We start from the raw sequence: 25,008 nt of genomic DNA on the forward strand, positions 1-25,008 counted from the left end.
AACCATTACTAACAGTTTGGTGTACATCTTTCTGAATATTTCCTATGCATATATACACATATGTATAAATTCTAAATATGTACTTTATAAAAAACACACGTTTTATGTTCCTGGCAGGGATCTGATAGCATACTCTAAATTACTGAGGAGTGCAAATGAGGGGGCTATATAAAGATGTGAGCTGAATTAAAGAAAATCAATGAGATGAGGCTCCTAGGAACTGTCAATAGTGGGAAGCCATTACCTCCCCTAGGCCTAATAGGGCTGGTTGTTAGGTAAAGAAACATGGCCGTTACTAAACTGCAGCCTGTGAGGAGGTAGTGGAATAAGCACACAGATATCTCCTGATCTCCCTGTCAAATTGCTTTTCCTCTTGAATTCTCTGAGCATAGGGCTCCACCATGTACTTGGCTGACCAAGGAAAATATCTGGACTTCATTCTGCTTTCCTTTCTCTCCTTACTTCTCCACATCCAATCAGTCACCAATTTTTGCTTCTGTAGTAGATCTAATATCCTCTCCCTCTGTATCCTCACTGCCTCTGCCCTAGTTCAAGCACTGATAATCTTTTGACTGACCTATTTAAAGAGTCTTCTAAATGGTCTTCAAATGTCCTGAATTATTCTAATCAAAACAATTCCTTTCTGTGTTCTCCTTTATGGTATATGTCAATTTCTTCTGGTATTATAATTGTGTACTATAACCTCCTGGACAGTAACTAAGAGCATGGGCCATGTTTCATTCATCATTGGAGTCTCCTAAGCACCTTCCACATAGTGTGTATTCAAGTTTTTTGAATGCATGGGTCAGTTTGCTCTACTCACTTGGAGACATACAATCTGAACAACGCAACTATTCAATACAGTATGTCAAAACACCATCTCTTCTAAGAGATAAACATTAAAACAATAGTATTAAGGCCTTTCTGAAGAGCCGGCAAGATGGCTGAAGAGGAGGAAAAGAAGAAGCACTTTCTGCAAGGTCACCTACCGCGGTGTGGACCTCGACCAGCTGCTGATGCAGCTTACAGTGCCACAGCTGAGACGGCTGCGCAAGGCCGAGAAGAAGGCACGACCCATGGAGAAGCCAAGGTGGTGAAGACGCATCTGCATGACATGATCATCCTGCCCCAGATGGTGGGCAGCATGGTGGGCGTCTACAATGGCAAGATGTTCAACCAGGTGGAAATCAATGCTGAGATGATCAGCCACTACCGGGGCGAGTTCTCTGTCACCTACAAGCCTTAAGAGGTCAAATGCATTTATTCAATTCAACATATCCTCCCCCCCCCACCTTAGAAGTGTTTCATATACTTTTTTTGTTCTCCATTTTATTTCATTGGCATACATTTATGAGTTATATTTTCTGAAGACACTTTAGCAGGAGTGAATAAAGCAAAAGGATTAGGATAGGTTGATGTTTGATTTCCTTTGTTGTCACAATGTTGTCTATATAATAAATACTTTGTAGGAAGATTTCAGGCAGAATTGCCTGCCAGGGTAAAAAATATTTATTATGAGTTTGCAGTTATACAGACCTAGGTTAGTTTTGTTTGTTTAAAATATGTATTTATTTCTCTCCCCTTCCCCCACTGTTGTCTGTTCTCTGTGTCCATTCACTGTGTGTGCTCTTCTTTGTCCGCTTGCATTCTTGTCAGCGGCACCAGGAACCTGTTTCTCTCTTTCGTTGCTCATCTTCCTGAGTCAGCTTTCCATGTGTGCGGCACCACTCCTGGGCAGGCTGTGCTTTTTTCACATGGGGTGGCTCCCTTTATGGGGTGCACTCCTTGCACATGGGGCTCCCTTACACATGGGCCACCCCTGTGTGGTAGGGCACTCCTTGCACGCATCAGCACTTTGCATCTGTCAGCTCACCACACGAGTCAGGAGGCCCTGGTTTTGAACCCTGGACCTCCCATGTGGTAGGCAGATGCTCTATCAGTTGGGCCAAATCCGCTTCCCAACAGACCTAGGTTTTAATCATAGCATTACAATTTACCAGTTGAGTGATTTTGAGTAGATTAGTTGGCCTAAGCTTGTTCCCTTTTCTATAAAATGAAAATGTCTACCTCATATGGTAGTTGTAATAAATGAGAGTAATGTATATACAAAATAGTTGCACAGTACCGAATAAAATCTATTTTCATCATTTTCCTTTACTCTCATTCCATTTTTCCTTTTATCATTAACCCTTTTCTAAGTCTTACTGCCACCAATCTTCAGAAGTATAGATAAATTATTTAAATAATTCATTCAGGTCATATCTGTCTATAATCAGTACTTCCAATTAATAGTCTGACCATCAAGGAGTAATTGAACTCAATGTTAAAAATGGGAGAGGGAAGTGGATGTGGTTCAAGCATTTGAGCGCCTGCCTACCACATGGGAGGTCCCCAATTTGGTTCCAGTGCTTCCTTTAAAAAAAGATGAGCACACAATGAACAGACACAGAGCAGACATCGAGTGCAACAACAGGGATGGGGTGGGGAGAAATAAATCTTTAAAAAAAAATGGGAGAAATTGATTCTGAAATACAAATTCTATTAGCAGTAAACTTTGTATACTGGGAAAGTCCTAGGGAATCCTAAAGTTTTGGTAGTTCTTAAGTTTTTGATGTGGTACATGTTTATCATATTCCTTCACTTTCCTGTCTCTTTCATCCTCTTTATCTTCACTGGATAGTGAAGATATCTCTTCCTCTCACTGGATTCTTCCTATTAGCATTTAAATATACTCAAGGCTTTCCATCTAAAAACTACTCTGCCTCTATCCCAAGTGTCTTCAGTAACTGCCTTCTTTCATTCCTTTTCACAAATTGAATAAATTATATTGAATGATACTTTCTAGATTTTTAAAATTTATAAAAACATTTTGAGGTATAATTTACATATAGTATACCCATTTTCAGTAAACACTTCAATGAAGTTTTTTTACATTATTTTTTTCAATGAATTTTGACAATGAATGCACCTACCACCCCATTAAACCTCTAGAACATTTCCATCACCCCAAAAAGTTCTCTGTGCTCCTTTGTTAATCCTCCCCCCTCCCCATTCCTGGTGCTCTGGTAAGCAATGACCTATTTGCTGTCACCATAGATTAGTTGGCCTGTTCTAGTATTTCATATAAAAGGAATCATATAGTATACTCTTTTGAATCAGCTCTGAGGTTCATTCATGTTGTTGTGTGTATCCGTTTTCTTTTTTCTACAACCCCTTCATACCTAATCAACCAGAACTGCAGTCTGGTTTCTGTCTCTCCACTCCACAAAAACAGTGCCTCCCAAGGTTACACGTGGACTTCAGGTCACTAAACCCAGCAGATCCTCTTCATTCTTTGTTTGGATTCTAGGGAGGCATTTAATACTATTGACCAATCCCTCTTTTTTCCATTCTTCTGTTTTCTTCTCTTGCTAACCATTTATCATCAGTCTCCTTTTCTGTGTATTCTTTTTATGTTAGTGTTCCTCAGGTTACAGGCTTAGTTCCTTCCCTCACACCCTGCATACTTTTCCTGTGTGATCACCTCCTCTTCCAAGGTCTCATTTATTGTCAATATGCTGAAATTATGGTCCTGGCCTCCCTGCCAAGCTGTAGATCTGTAGGTCCTGCTGCCTAGCAGATTACACCACTTAGATTACTCTAATGTACCTCAAATTCAGTGCATCCAAAAATGGAACCTCATCATCTACCCTTATGATCTCTTCTGGCATTCCCTATCATATCAACAGCATTATCTTTCACTTAGTTGCTCAATCAGACATCTAAGTTATCCTTGACTGCTTCCTCTTCTTTCATATCCTCCATTAAACAATCACTAAATTAATTAGATTCTACTTTGTAAACATCCCTTGAATCTTTATTGCTACTATGCTAGTTCATGTCCCTACCTCTTGCATCTCTTCCCGGAACTACTGCCGTGCCTAATTGGTCTCTTTAATGCCAACCATAGTTGTTTCAACCAATCCACTATGCTTGTCACTCTCCTACTTATAATCCTTCAGAGTAAAATTTTAACAAGGGCCTTCTTGATCTGGCTCTATGCCAAACTTCTTGAGCCTCATCTCTTGATCCAGGGTAACCCATGGACCTCTTTGCCAGTCAGGTGAAAACCATGGACCCCTTACTAAGTCCACACTATACTGTGTATCATTTAATAAATATATCACATCCACCCCAACACATCCCCACAAGAATGTTTTTTTTAATTTCAGTTCAAGCTCACTGATCCCTTGTTAAGAACCCCTGTATTAATCTCTTCTTTATTTGGCAGTCTAGCCATTCAGAACTTTCAATTCTTAGGAGTCATGGTCTGTCCTGCAACATTTTTTGTTCCTTAAGCATGGAAAGCTTTCCCCTCTAAAACTACTTCCCTTCCCTAGCTAACTCCTATTCATTCTTCAGATCTTACATTAAATTTCACTTTCTTTTCTTCCTTCAATGAGCATTTCTGAATGTCTACTTTGTATTAGACACTGGTTAGGTGCCCATTTTATCCTCTCACTCTTAAAAAAGTAAGTGTCTTCTTTCAAGTGACATAGTTTGTATATATGCTTACAGATTTTAATGACAATGTCTTTAGTAGATCAATCAACTAGCTCTTTCTCAATTCATGTTTGGCTCTTGCCTCCATCTTCAGCTCACAAACTTTAGATATTCATGCATTTCTAGTTATTCTCATTAGAACCAAACACGTTTCTGGTTATAAGGCTATAAGTTATTGGAACTTTGCTTGTCCCTTGTCTTGGGTAAGTTAGGGATACAAAAATCAACATGAATCGCTTCTCGGCCTTTTGGCTAAGATCAAGTGTAGTATCTGTTCTTATCAGTTTAATATCTGATACGTCCTCTATCTGAGGACAATATATTAAATGGATTTTTGGAGCTGGGAGATGGAATAGGGGCTTGCTCCGTTCACTCCACGCATCGACCTGGTAATGCAGTACCTCCAGGAATGGTGCACCCCCTTGGGGGAAAAAAATCAACATGATAATACAAATAAGGTGTTCACATTCTAGGATCATGTAGAAGGAAAAGAAATCTGTTTGAACCAAAGACAGAGTAATCCAAGGCATGTTATGTTTGTGAGATAAGATAATTCATCTTACTAAAATATATTTAACTTATGTATAATCTGAATTTTTTAATCTACATTTAAACTAACAGGGGGAAGCAAATTTGGCTCAACTGATAGAGCGTCTGCCTACCACATGGGAGGTCCAAGGTTCAAACCCAGGGCCTCCTGACCTGTGGGGTGAGTTGGCCCACGTGTAGTGCTGATGCATGCAAGGAGTGCCATGCCACTCAGGGGTGCCCCTCGTGTAGGGGTGCCCCACGCACAAGGAGTGTGCCCCACGTTCAAGGAGTGCGCCCCATATGAAAAAATAAACAGGAGCCACATTTATGAAATTTGATAGTAGGTATGTCCAGATACCCCAAGAATAACAGTTATTAATAGCAATGTTAATTTTTACTTTATAGCTGTACATTATTTAATATATTTCATTTTTAAGCCACAGTAAAACATCAGTCTCCTCTTCTGTGTATTCATTTTATGTTAGTGTTCCTCAGGTTACAGACGTATTTCCTTACCTCACACCCTACATGCTTTTCCTGTGTGATCACCTTTGCACAGCTTGCAAAATGTATATTAATTCTATCCTAAATTTTTAATGACCTAGTATAGAATTTAGTAATTAACACTACTTTAATACAAGTTCCTGCTTCCCACTTACCTCTGATAGTTCCTAAAAAGAATGGATATCATTTCATTGCTAGAATGTACACATGGACATACTCACAGGGGTGTGTTATTTTTTGAGATTATAAGATTAATAATCACTAAATTTAAAAAATTTGAAAAATATATACAGAAAAGAACAGACTTCCAATTCTGTTAATGATAGGCTAGGTAATTTGGACTAACCCTTACATTGATGGCACCTAAAGAGAAGTGGATGAAATATTTTTAAAAACTCTTCGTAAAATCATTAAAGTGCTATTATAATAGGAAAGTACTGAATCAAAACTTAAGAGAAGACAAGAACCAGAAAACTAAGCAAAGCATATAACTCCACTTTTATCTATTTTTGACTTGAGGGCATTTGCCAGTTTTCTAGAAATAGCTTCAATATTGAAATGAGCTGTAGCTTTTTTTGTGAGGGACTGGGACTGGGTATTGAATTCTGAACCTCACATGTGGGAAGCTAGCATCAACCAGTGAGCCACATCAGCTCCCCTGAGCTGTTCGTTTGCTTTTTGTGTTTTATTTTTTATTTTTATTATTTTTTTAAAGATTTATTTATTTATTTAATTTCCCCCCCTCCCCTGGTTGTCTGTTCTTGGTGTCTATTTGCTGCGTCTTGTTTCTTTGTCCGCTTCTTTTGTCGTCAGCGGCACGGGAAGTGTGGGCGGCGCCATTCCTGGGCAGGCTGCTCTTTCTTTTTCACGCTGGGTGGCTTTCCTCACGGGCGCACTCCTTGCGCGTGGGGCTCCCCCACGCAGGGGACACCCTTGCATGGCACGGCACTCCTTGCGCGCATCAGCGCTGCGCATGGCCAGCTCCACACGGGTCAAGGAGGCCCGGGGTTTGAACCGCGGACCTCCCATATGGTAGACGGACGCCCTAACCACTGGGCCAAAGTCCGTTTCCCTGTGTTTTATTTTTGTTTGTTTGTTTTTAGGAGGCACAAGGAACTGAACCTGGAACCTCCCAGGTGGGAAGCAAGTGCTTCAGCCATATCTGCTCCTCTGAGCTGCAGTTTTGGTGAGTGTGTAAGGCATAGTTGAAGGCCAAACACTGGTCAGGACTCTGATAAAACACACCCACTTTAAACTAGGACCCTGGAGGGCTGTACCTGCAAGGGTGAACTGCATGTAAAAAAGTCTTTGCCAGACTTTGGGTCATCTAAATGGTCAAGAGAAACTCAGATCTTGAATGGGTATTATGGTCGTCGCTGGCTAGTAATGCCTCCAGGTGCCTAATAGGGATAAATAAAAATCCTCTCTGAAATAAGATAGCTTTATATCCTACTAAAACCTAAATTATTCCTTTACGCATTTTGTGTGTTCAATATACAAAGATAACCAGGCACACAAATAAGCAAGACCCCACAAGTGAGAACCAGAAATAACAACAGATAACAGAAACAGATCCACAAAAAACTTCAAATAGTTTTCAAAATCAGATTACAAAACAGCTATATGTTCATTAGGTTCAAAGAACAGCTTGGAAATATCATCAGGGAACTATAAAATGTGACATAGCAGATTTGAAAGAGAACCTGAGAGAAATTCTAGAACTGAAAAATAAAGAACACAATTGATGGTTTTATAATGGTTTTAATAGAAGATTATATGCAGCTGAAAGGAGATCAGTACTATCAAGAAAGCATCTCGGAAAGACAAGATGGACAACACGAAAGAGGATAAAGAGATATAGAGGATATAGTGAAAAGCATCCAATAGTCATATATGTGGAGGTCCGGAAGTTAATGAGGAGAGTATTTGAGGAGATAATATAGTGAAGAATTTTCTAGAACTGATGAATATCAGTTCACATAAGAAAAAATCGCAAGGACTCCCAAGCAGAATAAAAATAAATCCATAAGCAGATATATCATAGTAAAATTGCCGTAAATCAAAGGCAAAAAGAAAACAAAAAATTAAGTAGCCGGATACCTTCAAAGGAGTGACAGGATCTATGTGCCAAAAGAAAGTAACTTCCAACCTAAAATTCTACACCCAATAAAAATACCCATCTAGAAGTAAGGCAAAATAAAGTTCTTTTCAGATAAACAAAACTTGGGATCATTACCTACTAGAAGACCCACACAATACAAACTCTAAAGTAGTATCAACTTTTATAAAGAGCCAGATAATATTTTTAGGGCTGTGGGCCTTAAAGTTTGTCACAACCATTCAGCTCTGCTGCTATAGCACAAAAGTAACCATGGACAACATGTAAATGAATGAGCCTTTCAGTATTTCAATGAAACTCTGTTTAAAAAATAGTGGGCTGAATTTGGCCTGTGAGCCATGGTTTGTAGACTCCTGTTTTAAAGAATGAATTTTAGACAAAAGGGAAATGATATCAGGTGGAAAGGTAGATTCCAAAAGGAATGCAGAGCAAAGACAGTGGTAACTAAATGAACACGGTTATAAGAAACTTGGTTTTTAAAAACATGTACAACTAAAAGACATGATATTAAGAGCACAGAACTTGGGAAGGCGTAAATGGAGTTAAGTTTTCTAGATTTATTATCTCTTGGGGAGTGTAAAAGTATTGATTATATTAGACTTTTGTATGTTAAGGAAACATTATAATTTCTAGGGCAAACTCTAAAAGAAAACTGAGAATAAAACTTCTAAAATACTAGAGAGCGGGAAACGGACTTGGCCCAGTGGTTAGGGCGTCCGTCTACTACATGGGAGGTCTGCGGTTCAAACCCCGGGCCGCCTTGACCCGTGTGGAGCTGGCCCATGCGCAGTGCTGATGCACGCAAGGAGTGCCCTGCCACACAGGGGTGTCCCCCGCGTAGGGGAACCCCACGCGCAAGGAGCGCACCCCGTAAGGAGAGCCACCCAGTGCGAAAGAAAGTGCAGCCTGCCCAGGAATGGTGCTGCCCACACTTCCCGTGCTGCTGACGACAACAGAAGCAGACACTTCCCATGCCGCTGACAATAACAGAAGCGGACAAAGAAACAAGACTCAGCAAATAGACACAGAGAACAGACAACGGGGGGGGGGGGGGGGGGATTAAATAAATAAATCTTTAAAAAATAAAATAAAATAACATACTAGAGAGGAACAAATTAAATGATTAAAAAGCAGGCAAGAAAGGGGAAAAATTAACATAGAACAGGTGAGACAAACAGACAAAATAAGAGCTTTAAACTCAAACATATTAGTAATTACATGAACATAAATTATTAAATGCTTCAATTAAAAGATATACCAGACTATTTTTAAAAAATCAACAATATACTGCTTATAAAAGTTATATCTAAAATGTAAACACTTGGAAAGGTAGAAAGTAAAAGGAAGATGAGACTAAAATCTCATTATTAAGATACAGCTATGCAACATTTTAGTGAATTTCCTCCTTATAGATATTATTTTCAAGGTAAGATCATACTGCATATATGAGTGTATCCCTCTAGGACTCATTAATTTGTTTGTTTTTTTTTAAGATTTATTTTTTATTTATTCCCCCCCCCCAGTTGACTGCTGTCTGTGTCCATTCGCCATGTGTTCTTCTGTGTTTGCTTGTATTCTTGTCAGCAACATCGGGAATTTGTGTCTCTTTTTGTTGTGTCATCTTGTCATGTCAGTTCTCCATGCGTGTGGCTCCGCTTCTGAGCAGGTTGTGCTTTTTTTGCGTGGGGCAGCTCTCCTTGCGGGGAGTACTCCTTGCCTGTGGGGCTCCCCCACGCAGGGGACCCCCTGTGTGGCACTGCACTCCTTGCGCATATCAGCACTGCGCATGGGACAGCTCACCACACAGGTCAGGAGGCCCTGGGTTTGAACCCTGAACCTCCCATGTGGTAGGCAGGTGTCCTATCAGTTAAGCCAAATCTGCTTCCCAATTTGTATATATATTTTTTAAACTGTAAATCAGTTTTCAAAAGATGGTATTCCTAGGATTTGGAGTTGTTTGGAATTTTGAGTTCTCTTAATAACCATAACCAGAGGGAAACTGTTCTGTGAATTAGTAAATATAACATAACTCTAAAATCTCTATTGTAAATATGTGTTCAAAGGGATCTTGGGACTGATTACTATTTCATATTAATTTTTAATTGATTCTGCTAATAAATTAAAGGTTAAGGTGATGCATATACAATTTTAATGAAAATTTTTTTTACCCATTTCTTTTCAAAGTATCCAGAAAGTTCCTTTGTCTCATCTTAAGGAATTAATATTTCACAAAACATACATACACATACACAAAACCATACCAGGGAAAGGCTCTGAGCTAGGCATTTTCTCTTAGCACATTTATTCCTCAAACATTATATGTTAATTGCTCAAGGTACCAGTTAGTAATCAGCACAGCAAGGATTTGAATCCAGGGTGATGGCAAGCTAATTAACCCACTGGCTTTCTTTCCTGTTGTCATTGCTGCTGATGTACTGGAAAGGCCTGATTCTCCAAACTTACCTTTTCAAGCAGGAAAAAAAATTCTCTACAAGATCACCTCCTTACAGTTTCTCAGAATGCTTCCTTTTTAAAATAAAGATCTCCCCTCCCTCCCCACTGTTTGTGCTTGCCCTCTGCTCCTCTTTTTTAGGAGGCACCAAACCTAACCTGGGGCCTCCTGTGTGGGAGGGAGATGAATAATCCATTGAGCCACCTCCATTTCCTACTTCTTAACGTTTGTAGTTTCAAATTTAGACTAACAGACATCTGCACACCGATGTTCATAGCGGCATTATTTAGGATTGCCAAAAGCTGGAAACAATCCAGGTGTCCATCAACTGATGGATAAACAAAATGTGGTATATTCACAGGATGGAATATTAGGCAGCTGTAAGAAGAAATGAAGTCTTAAAGCATACGACAACATGGATGAACCTGGAGAACATTATGTTGGGCCAAGTAAGCCAGACACAAAAGGACAAACACTATTTGATTGTGTTACTACGAACCAAGTATATTATGTAACATATTGTATGACGCCAAAAAATATTTTTATGTGTCCAGTGCATTTGAGAAATGTATGTTTTTATTCAACTGTTTTTTCTTGTTTATATTTTCAATTATTAAATGTACAAAATAAAGTTTAAAAAAATTGCAAGAACCCCTCCCAATTGGATGAAAGTACAATTACTGAATTAAAGTCAGCTTCTAACATAAAAAAAAAATTAGACTAAGTTCTAGTTATTTGAAAAGAATGATTTATTCAAAAGGGTTAGGGTGTCTGTTTTCTATTTTTTAATTTCAGGGGTTATTTCCTGAACTTGGCATATCCCAGTTCGGAGGGCTTACATCCCTCTATGCATGGATGAAGGAAAATGACCCAGACGTCTGATCTCCAGGATTTCTCTTTTAGAGTGAAGGTAAGGCAGCAGTGAGAAAAAAGGAGGGTCTCTGAAAGCCACTTTGTCAATGAATATTCGTTGGGGATACTCCCACATTAGCTACTAAGACTGCTAACAGTCGAACAGACGGGCATAGTTCCTACTTATTTTCGATTTGAGCTAATCCTCTGACACATTTTGCTAATTTGGGTCTTGTTCACAGGCACAGCGTGCCGCCAAACCCCAGCCGACTTGCCGCGGAAGCCGGGGTTTGTACCTAAGGACAGGTCTAGCGTTAAGAGGCGATTGAGAAACCAGAATCTCGCGATATCTGAGAGGAAAAGGGTGGGAGAAATGTGCGTGCACACGCCTGAGAGCCGTTAGGGTGGGACACTTCCCAGGCGGGGCGGGAGGACCGAATACAGTTGAACGCCAGTTGGTGGAGCCTCCGCGGGAAACGAGTAAGCGCGAGGTGCGTGCGCGCACACGTCGCGGCGACGGTGGCGGCGAGCGGCGTCAGAGCTTGGAGGGGGGGGCTGACGGCTTGTGGCGGGTGGCGGTGTTGGAGGCGATATTTTGCTTATCCTGTATCGCTTCTGTCCCAGGAACCGAACGGAAAGTGAGGGAAGGAGGGTAGCTTTCGGGGGCTGCTGCCTTCTACATATACGTCGTCGTGAGGAGCGCAGCCCGGACTCTTCTTCAACCTCTCGGCTCCCTTTTCGCACGCCTTGAGGCGGCGGCAGCACCAAGACAACATCTCACCTCCCCCCACCCCGTCCCCTATCCCCCCTGCCCAAAAGGGCCTAGTCTGTGCCCCACCCCCGCCTGTCCGCCCGCTACGCCGCCATGTCGGCGCAGGCCCAGATGCGCGCAATGCTGGACCAGTTGATGGGCACCTCCCGGGACGGTAAGTCTCTGCCAGAGCCCCGGGGGTGGGGGAGGGGATGGGGAGGAAAAGGGAAGGGGTTCCGAGGGCGCACCTGGGTTGTGTGTGTGGCTGAGTAAGGGGCTCCCAGATTGGTAACACGAGGTCCCGGCTCCCGTCCCATCCAATCAGGGCTTGGCAGGCGGGTTTGGGGGCGGTGACCTTGCGGATTGGCGGGAATTGCTGCCAATGGGGTAAGGCGGGGCCTGGAGGTAGAAAGGAGAGTTTTGTGCATTTAATGTTGACTTGGCTGGGATCGGAGAGCCCACGTCTCTCTGGCGTAGTCGGGCTGCCAGGCTTTTTTTTCTTATTCCTGATTAGGTACCTGCGGACTGCTGAAGCCTCCGCCCCCTGAATTAATTCCTTCACCCAGAGTTTTGGTATCATCCCTCGTCGCCGACCCCCCTCCCCCCGCCCCGCTGCTCCCCCATTTTCCTGGGTCGGGAGAAAACCTCTGCTGTTGCCCCAGTCCTGTAGAAGCACTCTCTGTCTCTATCCCCACGAAAAAGCCATTCTTGTGGAAAAATCTGACCCAAACCATGGTTTCTTGAAGTATGTTTGGCCCCATTTTGTGGAAAGAAAAATGTTATGGTCTGCTTTTCGGAGAGACCTCCATTTTGTTAAACAATTTAATAGAGGCTTTGTTCAGTAAATATTGACAAGTTTTTCATGTGTCCCATGTGAAACCATTTTGAAAATTTGGTGCCCATTGAAGTAGAGTTGAGGGAAACAAAGATCTTTTTAGGGATTTAGGTTAAAATCTGTCTAGAAAACTACGAATTGCTGGATTATCTTTTTGTCGTAAAGAGAATTTCTAAATAAAAAGGTGAAATGGCTGTTGCTTTTGAACATAATTAGTAATGCACTCTTTCAGATTCAACTAAAATCCGTGCTAATAGGGGGAGAGATCTAGCTCAGTATTTTAAAAGTAAAACCCTTTCTTATTTTTATACGTGCTTGTTCGGGCAATTCATTTCTAAGCCACTTGAGTGTTTTTTTTTCTTGACAAGTTATTGAAACTTCTTTAAGAGAAAATACATTTTTAATTTTAACAGTTGGTTTTATTTACTTGAATGCTTTACAGCAAAATATGTGAATAGTGGAAATAAAGTAATGAATTCACATCTTTTTAGCAAAACATATTTAGAATGGTTTATCAGAATTCACAGTTGAGTTTTAATAACCCCCCATTGGTTGCTTTGTGGAACTTACAGACAAATAGGTATAGATGGCAAATCTATTTGTGGTTGTGTAGAGAGGAGGGAAATTTTGGAAAGGAAATAGGTTTTATTTTTGTGGTAAACCCTCGAAAATTAGTATAATTAAAAATACCACTGGAAAAACTTTTAACAATTATTATTTTTCATGTTTAAATAGGAGTAGTTGCTTTATAACTGCACCATGCCTTAACATTGCTCCTTTTCCAATATAGAGAGGCTATGGGAAAGGGACTTAATCCAGGATTTTAGCTGACAGGATAACTAATTTAATAAAGCTATAGCAAGCAATAAGACTTACTCTACATGATCCTCTTAGGCCCGATGGTACCAGTTTGGTACCTTCTGCATGACTGGCTTTCCTAATTTTACTGGGAAGGTAGTTGAATCAAGATAATTCCCATCAGGTGATACATTTCTGAAATAGGTAGCCCTTCTAGTATTGGAAAGCTAAATTTAAAAAAATATATATATGTGTGTATATATATATATTCCTTTGTAGGTGGCAGAAGCATGGATTTTGTAAAATCTGCTCTGCTTTGTGTATACATAAATTTACTTTTTTTAATGTATCACTGGATTTTTTTTTTTTTTGCCTCCAGACTTAGAGAATTTATCCATGAACTCAATGTTTATGAATCCACGATATAACTTAGCTGAAATGACTGGATTTTCACTGCTGTATTGGGCCAGAAGTAAGAAACATACTACTTTGAAGGAAAGGAATTGAATGTTTTGTTTTATTAATATCCAAATTCTTTTATGTATACAAGATGAGTCAGAACATTCTTTTCCTTCTTTCCTGATATTTAATGAGTTTACATATTTCATTTATGATTCAGGACCTTTACATAATATAGCACTGTTCTTTTTTAGTTTATAGTCTACTTCAAGTTATCCAGGTACAGGGGAATATGGATACGTTCCTGAATAACACTTGAATAATTTGAAACCATATGTAATGGAGAACTTTGTATTGGACACAAGAACAACTAACAGAGAACTCTTTGGGTGTCTTTGTCACAAAGAGGTGGAAATTTGGATCCAGGAGGTGGGAGAAAGATGGAAAAGGTGGGCGGGAAGGTATCTAAGGTAGTGCTTGTCCTTTTTTTTGTTAAGTCCCAGAGACTAATTTATAAAGCTTCCACTCACGGTGGTAATAACTCCTTGATCCTTAGTGTCCCATCTAAAAAAGTCTGAAATGGTTTAGGAGGTATCAGGCTCTCACTGGTCCAGGGCACTGGGAAAACCTTGCTTCCCTTTTTCCTCCCACTCTCCCCAATGAAAGATATCTTTCTTACTACCACTACCAGCAGAGTTTTTAATGTGTTCCTTTTTAAACTTCTTGGAGATTTAAGTCTATTAGTTAAATCAATCATTTAGATTACCTAAACTTCACTGAAATTCTTAGGAGTAGGAATTTTGGTGGCAGGGAAATGGAGAGGTAATTTCAGATAACTGGGCACTTCAGTAAAGTACAGATCTTGGTGAGTGGTGAAAGTTGGGGGCTTTGGAAAACTAGAGGGCCGCATGATGGCACTGGGAGGCTGGGCAGGGGGATGATCAGGAGGTGGGAAAGGAATGCATAAGGGAGGTGGGAGGGCCAAAGACAAACTTTGCCTTCTTTGCAATTTTGCCTAGGGCCCTGGTGGTGGCAACCGCCTGTGTGCCACTGAAAATCGTGCCGATGCCTGGCATACTGCATAAATGGAAGCAGGGTACCGCGTGAGTTGAAACATTGGTCACACTATATAAAGTTTGTATATGTGAATCAGTGTAACTCGTACCCATGTAACTGGGGGTCTGACTGTATTTGGATTTTTCTGATAAGGAATCATAAGCTAAGGAAAAGAGCACTGGGCTGAGACTCAGGAGACCTGGTTTCTAGCCCCAGCTGTACCTCTAATTGTAAACTTGGGTAAGTCACTTAACCTTTTTTCCCTCAAGATAAGTCTATAATTTGTTAAATGGGGAAACAAATACTTTCCTATGTTGTACTGAAAAAATGTTGAAAATACATACATTTTAAGTTTTTATGAAGGGAGGAATCATAAGTAGAGATTATCTTATTTTATCTTAAGTATAAGGTATATTTTATAAGTATTTTTTAGCATTAATAGAGAGGAGAGGGATAATTTTTTTCTAAACACATCCCATTTGAAAGCAGAGTGGAACAGCACAGAAAAATGCAAGAGGCAGATTTGGATTTATGATCAGTTAGAGGAATCTATTGTCTCTTCAAAAGACTAGTCTTTAACAAATATTTTTTAAAAATTCTAATGACATGTATACAACTTGAAGACTATAGTCATTTTTGTTAGGTTGCATTAATTGTAAGGATGTCCTTTAACTAAAGCCCTTTTGCAACATAGGCAGTTTGGTTATGGTAAGTCTTTGGTCCTGATCCCAGAAAGGCCTAGTAAGGTTAAGCGATAGGAAATAAACTAAATGGAGGGTGTGGATTTAGATTACACCCTAAGTTTGGAAACTGTAGAGAAGTTAGTGGTCCTGGGAGTTACATTCCTGTTAATTGCTTATAACCTTTAAAAGGGAGCAGAGACCATCTCTGAAAGGTCAGAATGGTGGTCTGCTCTCAGAAACAACCAAGTAGTCTATTAGAATGTGATAAGAATTTTGTAGCATCTTTAGTTGTCCATTAGAATTAAGGTAGGGAATGTCTGGGGCAAGGTAAAGCTTTCAACTAATTTAGCTGTTTTTGATAGTAATCTTTCTAAATAATGATGTACATCCTCAGTTAATAGACTATATTGATCATAATATTTCTGTTGATCAGTTATATTGTGTTTTAGTTGATAGTCTATAGGATGTAAAACTTAAAGGATACTCATCCTAGGGATTTTCAGGAAAATACAGTTCAGAAAATCACTTATTTCTAATATAAGTTTAGTATATTAGCTGTATACCTTATAGAATAGTGTGACATTGCTTCCTTTCTGCAAAAGTAGTTACTGAATCAGAGATTTAAGTAGTGCTTTCTTCATTGGCTTTTCTTCTTTATAAAATCTTTACTATGATCTGTGTTCCTTGATTTACCATCAACATTGAGAGCATTTTCTCTTACTTTTCTCTCATTAACATAATGAACCATGTTCATTTCTTGGTCAGTTGTAAGCCATTCTTCTGTTTCACTTGGATTGTTCATTTTAAGTGAAGGAGGCGTAGTCCTTAATGTACCAATAAAAATTTTAAAAATAATGGAGTTTGAGTTTATAAATTCTTTTTCATATTAAAACTTTTCAACAAACATAAGGCTAAACAGTTTCTCTGAGTATTAGTAAATATTTGACTTTCTCAGAGTCCAGTTCATATTCAAAACACTGTAAACTCTGGTCGCTGCTTAATGAATCAGAAAAATTTTCTTCATTTTGCATTTTGAAATCTGAATAATATTTCTATCTAGAGAGCAGCCCAGAAAACAGTAAAAGTATCACCTTAATATAAGCATGCGTTGTACGTGGATTCTCTGTAGTTGTCTAGCTCTCTTCAAATAAGCCTATGCTTCTGAGATGCTCTTTTATTTCACTCAGGTTAAAGAAAAAAAACAAACCAAAGAAAAGTCATTTTGTCCATTTCTGCATAAGGTTTATAAGCAACAAGTAAATCATTAAAGGCTTTGATTTGGGTAGGATGTAACGTAAGGATAGATTTAGCAGGTTGCATATTCCAGGATGGGTCGGAGGAATTCAAAGACAAGTTGGTGTCACGGGTCAGGGTCAGGCTTAGTGAGTCACCTAGTATTCATTACCAGGTGGTTCATTTACGTTTTGAGTTGCTTAGGATTCAAGCAAGTAATGGAATGAAGAGATAGGGCAGATGACTTATAACTGAGAGTCAGCAAGTATGAACAAGACTATAATAAATGAAGCAGATGCTCCTTAAGAAAGGAATTCCAGGCCTAAGGTGTTACTCTAGTTCTTAAGACTGCATGGGCAGTTCTACACAACTTCATTAGTCTACAGAGAAATTGTAGACTAAGATGATGCAGGAAGTTGGAACATCTTGTTGGAGGTGTAACAGGGCAAAGGAGAGGGTAAGTTTCTGACAGGAATCTTATGACTTTAGCACTTAGAGAAAAGTCGTTTTATTCCTCATGTACTAGTAGCTGCTAGGGTAGAGTTTGAAAGGCAAGATCCAAAATAGATCAGTTCATCAGTTTTCTAAGATTATTGAGAGTATAGAGAAAAGTAGTTTGTAAAAACTCTAAAATTTTCTGCAACTTCATGTTTTTGTTTTAACTGAATAACTTATTACTTTGGAAACTTTTTAAAAACCATGTATTAGATGTTGACCTGTATGTTCTTATTTAATTGTGAACCATGGTCAGTGACATTTGACATATTTGACTCAACATACAAAGAATTTATTCAGCTGGGTTTGCTGAGTCTTTCATCATGTCTCCTTAATGCTTAATAAATTTTATTTTTATCCTGTTAAGAACTTGTCTGTAGACCTCAGTTTTCTCTTTTAAAATTAAACATTTCAAACTTTTTTGCCTTTCAGTATATAATGTTGGATATTCATTTATTAGGCAGTATCTACTTCTGCCTTACTCTTAGGTTGTACAGTCTGTATACCCATTTCAGTTATTTAAAGTTATACTTTAGATATATGCTCCATCTGCTTTTTGTAAATAAAATTGACTGGATTTTGGACAAATTGTCTGTGGTTTTGCCTTCAGCAGAGTTGAGTAGTTGCAACAGACAAATGGCTGGCAGACCTAAAATATTTATTATCTGACCCTTTAAGAAAAAGGTGTTGACCCTGTTTTATATGAGTGATTCTCAAAGTATGGTCACCAGACTAGTGCCCTGAGTATCATCTGGGAACTTGTTAGAAATGAATATTCTTGGGCCCATTCCAGACCTACTAAGTCAGAAATTTAGAGGATGGGGCCAGCAGTCAGTATTTTTAAGAATCCTTTCAAGTGGTTCTGATTTACATTAAAAACTTAAGAGCCACATTCTAGATAAATATTTCCTCAGTGTTAGTCACATATATAACCTTCACAATTTTTTTTTACCATTTTCTCTTTACCATAAAAATAAATGCAGTGAAAACAAAGTAGTTGTTATAATGATATAACTAGACCCTTTTGCCACTGAGGGTTCCCTAGGTTAAAAATTATATAACTTATTAGATATATTAAATACATACTAGCATCAAATGGAAACTTTTTTCATGACTTAATCATGATAAGTAACTTTCTTATTTAGTGATTGAGTGGTGTTTAAAATGTCATTGATGAACTCATATACCATCTAAAATCATTTGTACAGTACAAATCCCATACTTTGGAAAATACTGAGCTAGATATTCAAGTGAAAGAAAAGCTGCTTTTTGAACTGTGGTGTGCTATTTACCAAGCCCATAAACGGAAATAACTGGCCAGAAATATAAGCCTTGATATGGAGAAACTGAGAAGATATGTAGAGAGGTCCTTCTAGACCTGCAAGATGAAAATACCCTATTTAGCTCCATTTCTTGCTTCTCCTTTAGTATTTTATCCCATGGGGGTCAACAGTTTTACAAGATTTCACAAACCCATTCCACAATGGAGAGGGGAAAAAGTGTCTTGTTGAGAAAGCTGGTTATCAAAGATAACCCTTTGAAGAGAAACTATGGGAGAAAGGACTGTGATTCTGCATTATGGATAAGTGAATAGAATAAGGTGTGCTTGCTAGGAAAACAGTTGATTTCACCTCAGGTTCTATAAACCATGTATAAACATTTTGGGAAATTTCTTTGTTATGATTTGCCACATGGAGTTAGAGGGAATGCCTCCTCATACATGGTGGGGGTGTGTATATTGATGTTCTCGAGGGTATAGTAGTCGTTGATAGGAATAGACTCTTATTTTTTTTTTTTTTTGTGAGTGTCCCCAGGTTGGTGAGTTGCATTAGTTATTTCTTCCTTTCCTTTTCTTAAAGATTATGGACATGTTTGCTCCTATTATGTTTTGACTCTGTAATAAAGAAGTAACATAGGACTCATACACTTAAAAGTCTCGTTGGGAGTAAAGAGTTAAACATGAAGAGTTATGTTTATTGTTAAATGACAAATTACGTTGTACAACTTACAGGTATGTCATTTTGAAAAATTTTAAGAACAAAAGGACAAACAGCATATGAATGGGCAAATATTATTTTGTATATTTCCCTAAAAAAAATCATTACAAAATGATTATAGAAGTTCCTTTTGTTTCTTTTCACAGTCTCAGTCCTTTCCCCAGAGGTAGTCCTTGTGAATGTGGTGTATGTTCAATATGACACAATATTTCTGCTGTGTTGTTTCAGTAGTTTTAAGGCTCACGTCTCCTTCATGGAAATCTGTTTTTTATTTTAACTTTCCTTCTATATTATTGGGTTGTCTGTCTTTCACCTCTGTCCTTTGATAGTCTCATTTCTTTTCCCTTTTCATTTCTTTCCTTTGCCTGTTGATGTTAGATTTGGGGAGACTCTGCTTGGCTTTTTTAGCTATTGCTAACCAATGAGAATTTGTCTTTTTTTAATATAGATAAAGCAGTCAATTATTTTTCCTTTGATTCTATTCAGCTATTTCTTCATAGCCACAGATAGCTTTCCTTACTTCTAATTTTGTGTATAGGAAGTTCTGGATGATAGAAGGCACCAGATTTCCCGAGTGTGGTTGTTAACTGTTTCCGAATTGCAGCTCTGTGAGTAAGTATGGAAATGCAAAATTCAGCAGGCTGCAAGTTTTTAATGACTGACTTTGCTTTATGACGTATAACCTAAAACAAATTATATATAGCCTACTTTTAGAACTTAATTTTTAAGTAACTGAGTTTTTCTAATATATCTCTTAAATGTAAGAAGAGAAATACCCTTATTTCCTCATACATGTACCCTCAGAATTGTTGAGAGAATTTAAGGGTATAGTGGGGTGTGAAGTAGAGTTCTTAGAATGCAGCGACTTGAGTATTTCTGGTTTCACATTGCCATCAGCACCATTCTCTTAGCCCTTAAAGCGTTTTCTCCTCCTGAAACTGTTTTCCAGCCTCATTTTTTTTTTTTTTTAATTTTTTTATTTTTTATTGACTTTGTAATAATATTACATTAAAAATATATATGTGAGGTCCCATTCAACCCCACCCCCCCACCCCCCCTCTCCCCCCCCCCCAACAACACTCGTTCCCATCATCATGACACATCCATTGGATTTGGTAAGTACATCTTTGGGCACCTCTGCACCTCATATACATTGGTTCACATCATGGCCCATACTCTCCTCTATTCCATCATGTAGGCCCTGTGAGGATTTACAATGTCCGGTGAAGCACCATCCAGGGCAGCTCCATGTCCCGAAGACGCCTCCACCTCTCATCTCTTCCTGCCTTTCCCCATACCCTTTGTCCATTATGTCCACTTTTCCCAATCCAATGCCACCTCTTCTATGTGGACACTGGATTGGTTGTGTCCATTGCACCTTTATGTCAAGAGGAGGCTCAGATTCCACCTGGATGCTGGATGCAATCCTCCCATTTTCAGTTGTAATCACTCTAGGCTCCATGGTGTGGTGGTTGTCCTTCTTCACCTCCATCTTAGCTGAGTGTGGTAAGTCCAATAAATCAGATTGTAGGTGCTGGAGTCTGTTGAGGCTCAGGATCTTCCAGCCTCATTTTTTATAATCTTGTTATGTGGATTTGCATGGACAAATGGGCTGGTAGATTTTTAAAAAATGTTTTTAACATTATTAATCTTTGATTGTATCCAGAAGAATGAACTTATTTTGGAAACTTCATCCACAGTGGACATTGTATTTTTTTAAATTCTGGGCTTGTCATGGGGATTATAGTGAAGATGACATTTGTATCTATTTATAATTATAAATTTACAGGACCATGTAAATCAAAGGAGTAGGAAAGATAGCCTTTCTGAACTGCATACTACCCCTGTTTTTGCATTTTCTGAGGAAAGGAAAGCTGCTTCTACTGTACAGTGTGGTTTTTTATAAGTTCTGTTGGAAAGAATTGACTTGATTCTACATTTGGAAAGGAGATCACCGTAATTGATTTTCCCATTGCCATCTTTGGCTTAGTGTTCTTTCTTTTCCTTGTGTAATAAATATATTCCTAAAAAGTTTAATATATATCAAGTCATACTAACTTTTCAAAACATCCATAATCAGGGGAGCTGATGTGATTCAGTGGTTGAGTGCTGGCTCCCTACATACAAGGTCCTGGGTTTAATCTCCGGTCCTGGTACCTCAAAAAAAAAAATCCATATAATCATATTATGTCAAGACATGGTGGGGAGTCCTTTTTTAAAGTGGATACTCTACTATACTTTGAACTGCTTAAGTTTGAAAAGTAAGTTATAAATAAATACAAATATACAGTGGTTTAAACAGTGAATTTCTTAAGGGCACATGGAATAAAGGAGTAATAGGAGTTATTTTAAAAGGTTAATTACTGAAAGGTTCATGTAAGTGATTTCTAAGTTGCATTTTAAAGGAACAACGACGATAGGTGGGAGAAGTTAGTAGAGTTGGTGAGAAAGTTTGAGGAGGGTGTTAAAGTGATCACATTTTTCCCTCAGTATAATATTGCCTATGCATCAATGGTCATCTGCTTTTACCTTGGTTCTGCTTGAAGACAGAGGGCTTAGTTGAGCACTTAATTTCTTTTCTTATTCTGTACTAGACTAGAAATTTATTTTTATTTTTAGGAGGTACTGGGGATTGAACCCAGGACCTTGTACATGGGAAGCAGGCACTCAGCCACTGAGCTGCATCCTCTCCCCAGTGAAAATTGTTTTTTATGTTTGTTTTTAGGAGGTACGGGGGATCTAACCTGGGACCTTGTATATGGGAAGCAAGTGTTCAGCCGCTTGAGCCACATCTGCTCCCCTAGGCTAGAAATTTTAAGATAGACATTAACCATGGTTCTTTATGTAGTTACCACTGTTATGTGGACTCAGCAGCTTGTATTGGAAAAAATGGTGATAAGAGGGAAGAAAATTTCTTTGCATTTGGGAGCGTCAGGGGACAGGGAAGCTTTAAGATTTCAGTTTTGTGTCTCTTTATAGCTCTAGGTTTCAACTTCACTGAAGGGGATGGATCTTGTCAGAGGGAAGGACCCTGCCTTTTCCCAAGCCAGTTGTGACACATAGGCTCAAACAAGTATACCTGTGGGGAAAGCTTCCCCTCTTCTGCCCCCATTTCTATACTAGGGGATTGTTAGATTTAGATTTGCTTTGTGTGCTATTGAGTTTTCTCCTTCCTCTTTCTTTTCCCTAAGCCAAACTGTAAATGAGTGCTGTACAAAAGAAATAGTAATTAGTCATTTTTATAAATTGCTTGCCATTAATGTCTGATAATATGCAGTAAAATAAGGATTCTGCATACCATTAAATATGTCGAATATTGCAAACTAAGAATCTTTTGAAATTACAATACTAAACTCAGTTCACTTTTGCTTAGCTTTCACAGTTGTTGATCACATAGCATGGTCATCCACTCACAGCTTAAAAAAATACAGGGAGCATCGGACAGAATGGGTAAAGTAAAATTTTGATGTTTTTAAAATAGCAACTAAATCTATGAAAGTTGATTTGGTTTATTGTTTGTATGGGAGGGAGAGGGTGGATGGCATTGGGGTGGGGAGGGTGGATATTGGGAAAATAGCATGCATCACTTAAAATGATGTCAGATACTGTGTAGGCTGTTTTAAGTGTTACTACTAAAATCTAAGTAGGACAGTTTCAGAGAAGGCAGGACCATATAATGGCAGTATTGGGAATTGCAGTGGGGTATTTTTCCCTTTCAGCAGATTGAAGGGGATTTTGAGAATAGCAGTATTTGAGTACAATTTGGGTAGGAGTCTTCTTTTTAAAGTGACTTGCCCATATTCTGTGAGTAAAACTGACTGCCTCAGTAACCACCTTAGGCTCTATTAGATTGCTGAAAGACCAAGAGAGAAAGAATAAGCATTCCCATTTTTATTATACACCTGTGACTCATTTATTCTCAAATAAAGGTAATAATTCATTGGACACATGAAGATGTTGAACAATGAGGGAGGTAAGAGAGTTGTTACTTGGAAGATAGTTGCTTGGTAGGAATTATTAATAGAAATGTTGCTACGTCCATTCAGATGAAAAACACTTGGTCTTCCAAGTTCTAAATCAAGTATCTAATTCTGAAAACTTGGCATTGTAGTCAAGTACAAAGCCTAATTAATTATTGTGGAGGTTATAAGGGAGAGAGACCTCCATGTTCTTTTGGGAAGGGCTTTGTGATGGTGGTGGTGGTGACACAAATAATCTCTTCCCCATCATTTTTAACTTTTTTTCCCTTTGTCTACACAGTAAAAACATGATTAAAAAATGAAAAAAAAAATTAAGAAATGGCATTTTACCCAAGAAATATTTTTCTGGCTCCACTTTTGCTATTAAGCTAATGAAGCAGTTTGCCAAAGCCAAAGATATTCAATTTACATTTCCCCAAACCTTCCTACCTCTGTAAGCTTTGTCAAAGATAATATCCTGGTTTGCAATGCTCTCTTTTCTCCTTTCCTTTAGTTTAAACTTATCTTTCCTTCAAATTTTGGCTTCTACTTATTGCATGGAGCCTTTTCCAATCTCTTCATTCCCTGCTGGTCACTAGTCTTGGAATTTCTGAAGTGCTACTTATTTGAAGCACCATGTGGCACTTGGAATCATGCTGCCTGTGTTAATTTTTCATTTATATGTCCTATTTCTAGCAAAATCATGGTCTCTTGAGGGTAGAGAGCTTGTATTTCTTATATGCCTCTTTGTTAACCCCATTGCTTGGCACAGAGGATATGCTCAATAATAGATTTGATTCTGTGGTTTGGATGCAACCTTAATGTAACAGGGCAATTTTTTTTTTTCTTAATTTGGTTAGTTTTTATTTGGCTGTATGCTCAGAAAATCCAAAGATAGAGCACATCAAATTCATAAAGTAATCCCTTATATTGTGAGGAAGTTTGGGTTCATATTTGTCCCCTATTACTTGCAGTCTTTTTTTTTTTTTTTAATGGGTGCTGTTTCGCCTAATTTCCTTTAAAAAACATGGTTTGGGCCAGATATCTTACAGAAACTGAAATTACTAGTAATTTTATTTTGTTAAGTCTTTACTGGTTTAGCCAAATTATACTTTCATAAGGCCAAAAATTTATTAAATACTGCATGGTAATGTAGGCAAATTACTTTAAAATGTTATCCTTAAAGTTCCTTAAGTAAAGCTTTAAAAATAATTAATAAACAAACTATCATTTGCTAATTCCTCTAAAGTATTTTTGTATTTCCAATTATTAGGAGTTTTATTATTTCATTGTTTTAGTAAAGATTTTTATAATTTACAGGCTAATATTTGATAGCTGTATTTATTGTATTTACAACAGTTATCAAATGTTTATACAAAGCACCCATTCATATGCAGAGTAGTTATTTTTTAAATTTTTTTTGGCATTTATAGAAACTTATTCTTTTTTAAAAAGCTTTTCGGGGCTATTATATTTGGAGTTGTTCAAATTTTACCTGATCAATGTGTCTTCAGGGCACATATAACTTAATATTAGACTTAATGTTCTGAGTTCTTAAGTAGAATATCACCCTGCTTGATGAAATGTTTGATTACTAAAACTTCCATGATCTTGATTTTATTTTAAAGCCTGCCTTATAAAACCCTGAAGCAATTAGTTTAACAAAGAACTGAAAAGATACTGCTGTTCCATTATCGAAAAGCTTAGATACTTCTATTAGGATACTCCTAGTTAAGTGAGGTTCTTTTTGTTTTTTTTCTACTTTAAATGTTTTCATAATCTTTAAATTCCGTAGCATAATT

At 38.3% G+C, this 25,008-nt stretch overlaps 1 protein-coding gene and 1 non-coding gene across 21 annotated transcripts in view; both read left to right on the forward strand.

Moving 5' to 3' along the window:
* The first annotated feature begins 4,774 nt into the window (after positions 1 to 4,774).
* LOC111759724 (U2 spliceosomal RNA) lies at positions 4,775 to 4,965 on the forward strand. The gene has a single exon (XR_002793624.1). It is a non-coding gene; the product is annotated as a U2 spliceosomal RNA (small nuclear RNA).
* A 6,422-nt stretch (positions 4,966 to 11,387) lies between these two features.
* LUC7L2 (LUC7 like 2, pre-mRNA splicing factor) overlaps positions 11,388 to 25,008 on the forward strand; it is a 61,967-nt gene continuing 48,346 nt past the window's right edge. For 3 of the 20 annotated variants that reach the window (XM_058297452.2, XM_058297453.2, XM_058297448.2), the window contains exons 1-2: positions 11,502 to 11,926; positions 14,803 to 14,886. In XM_058297452.2, coding sequence (XP_058153435.1) covers positions 14,849 to 14,886 — 38 coding nt within the window. In that variant the 5' untranslated portion in view covers positions 11,502 to 11,926; positions 14,803 to 14,848. The other 17 variants (XM_071215302.1, XM_071215308.1, XM_058297451.1 and 14 more) reach the window with 14 other exon arrangements.

The sequence above is a fragment of the Dasypus novemcinctus genome, chromosome 5 (assembly GCF_030445035.2).
Source record: "Dasypus novemcinctus isolate mDasNov1 chromosome 5, mDasNov1.1.hap2, whole genome shotgun sequence".
Lineage (NCBI taxonomy): Eukaryota > Metazoa > Chordata > Mammalia > Cingulata > Dasypodidae > Dasypus > Dasypus novemcinctus.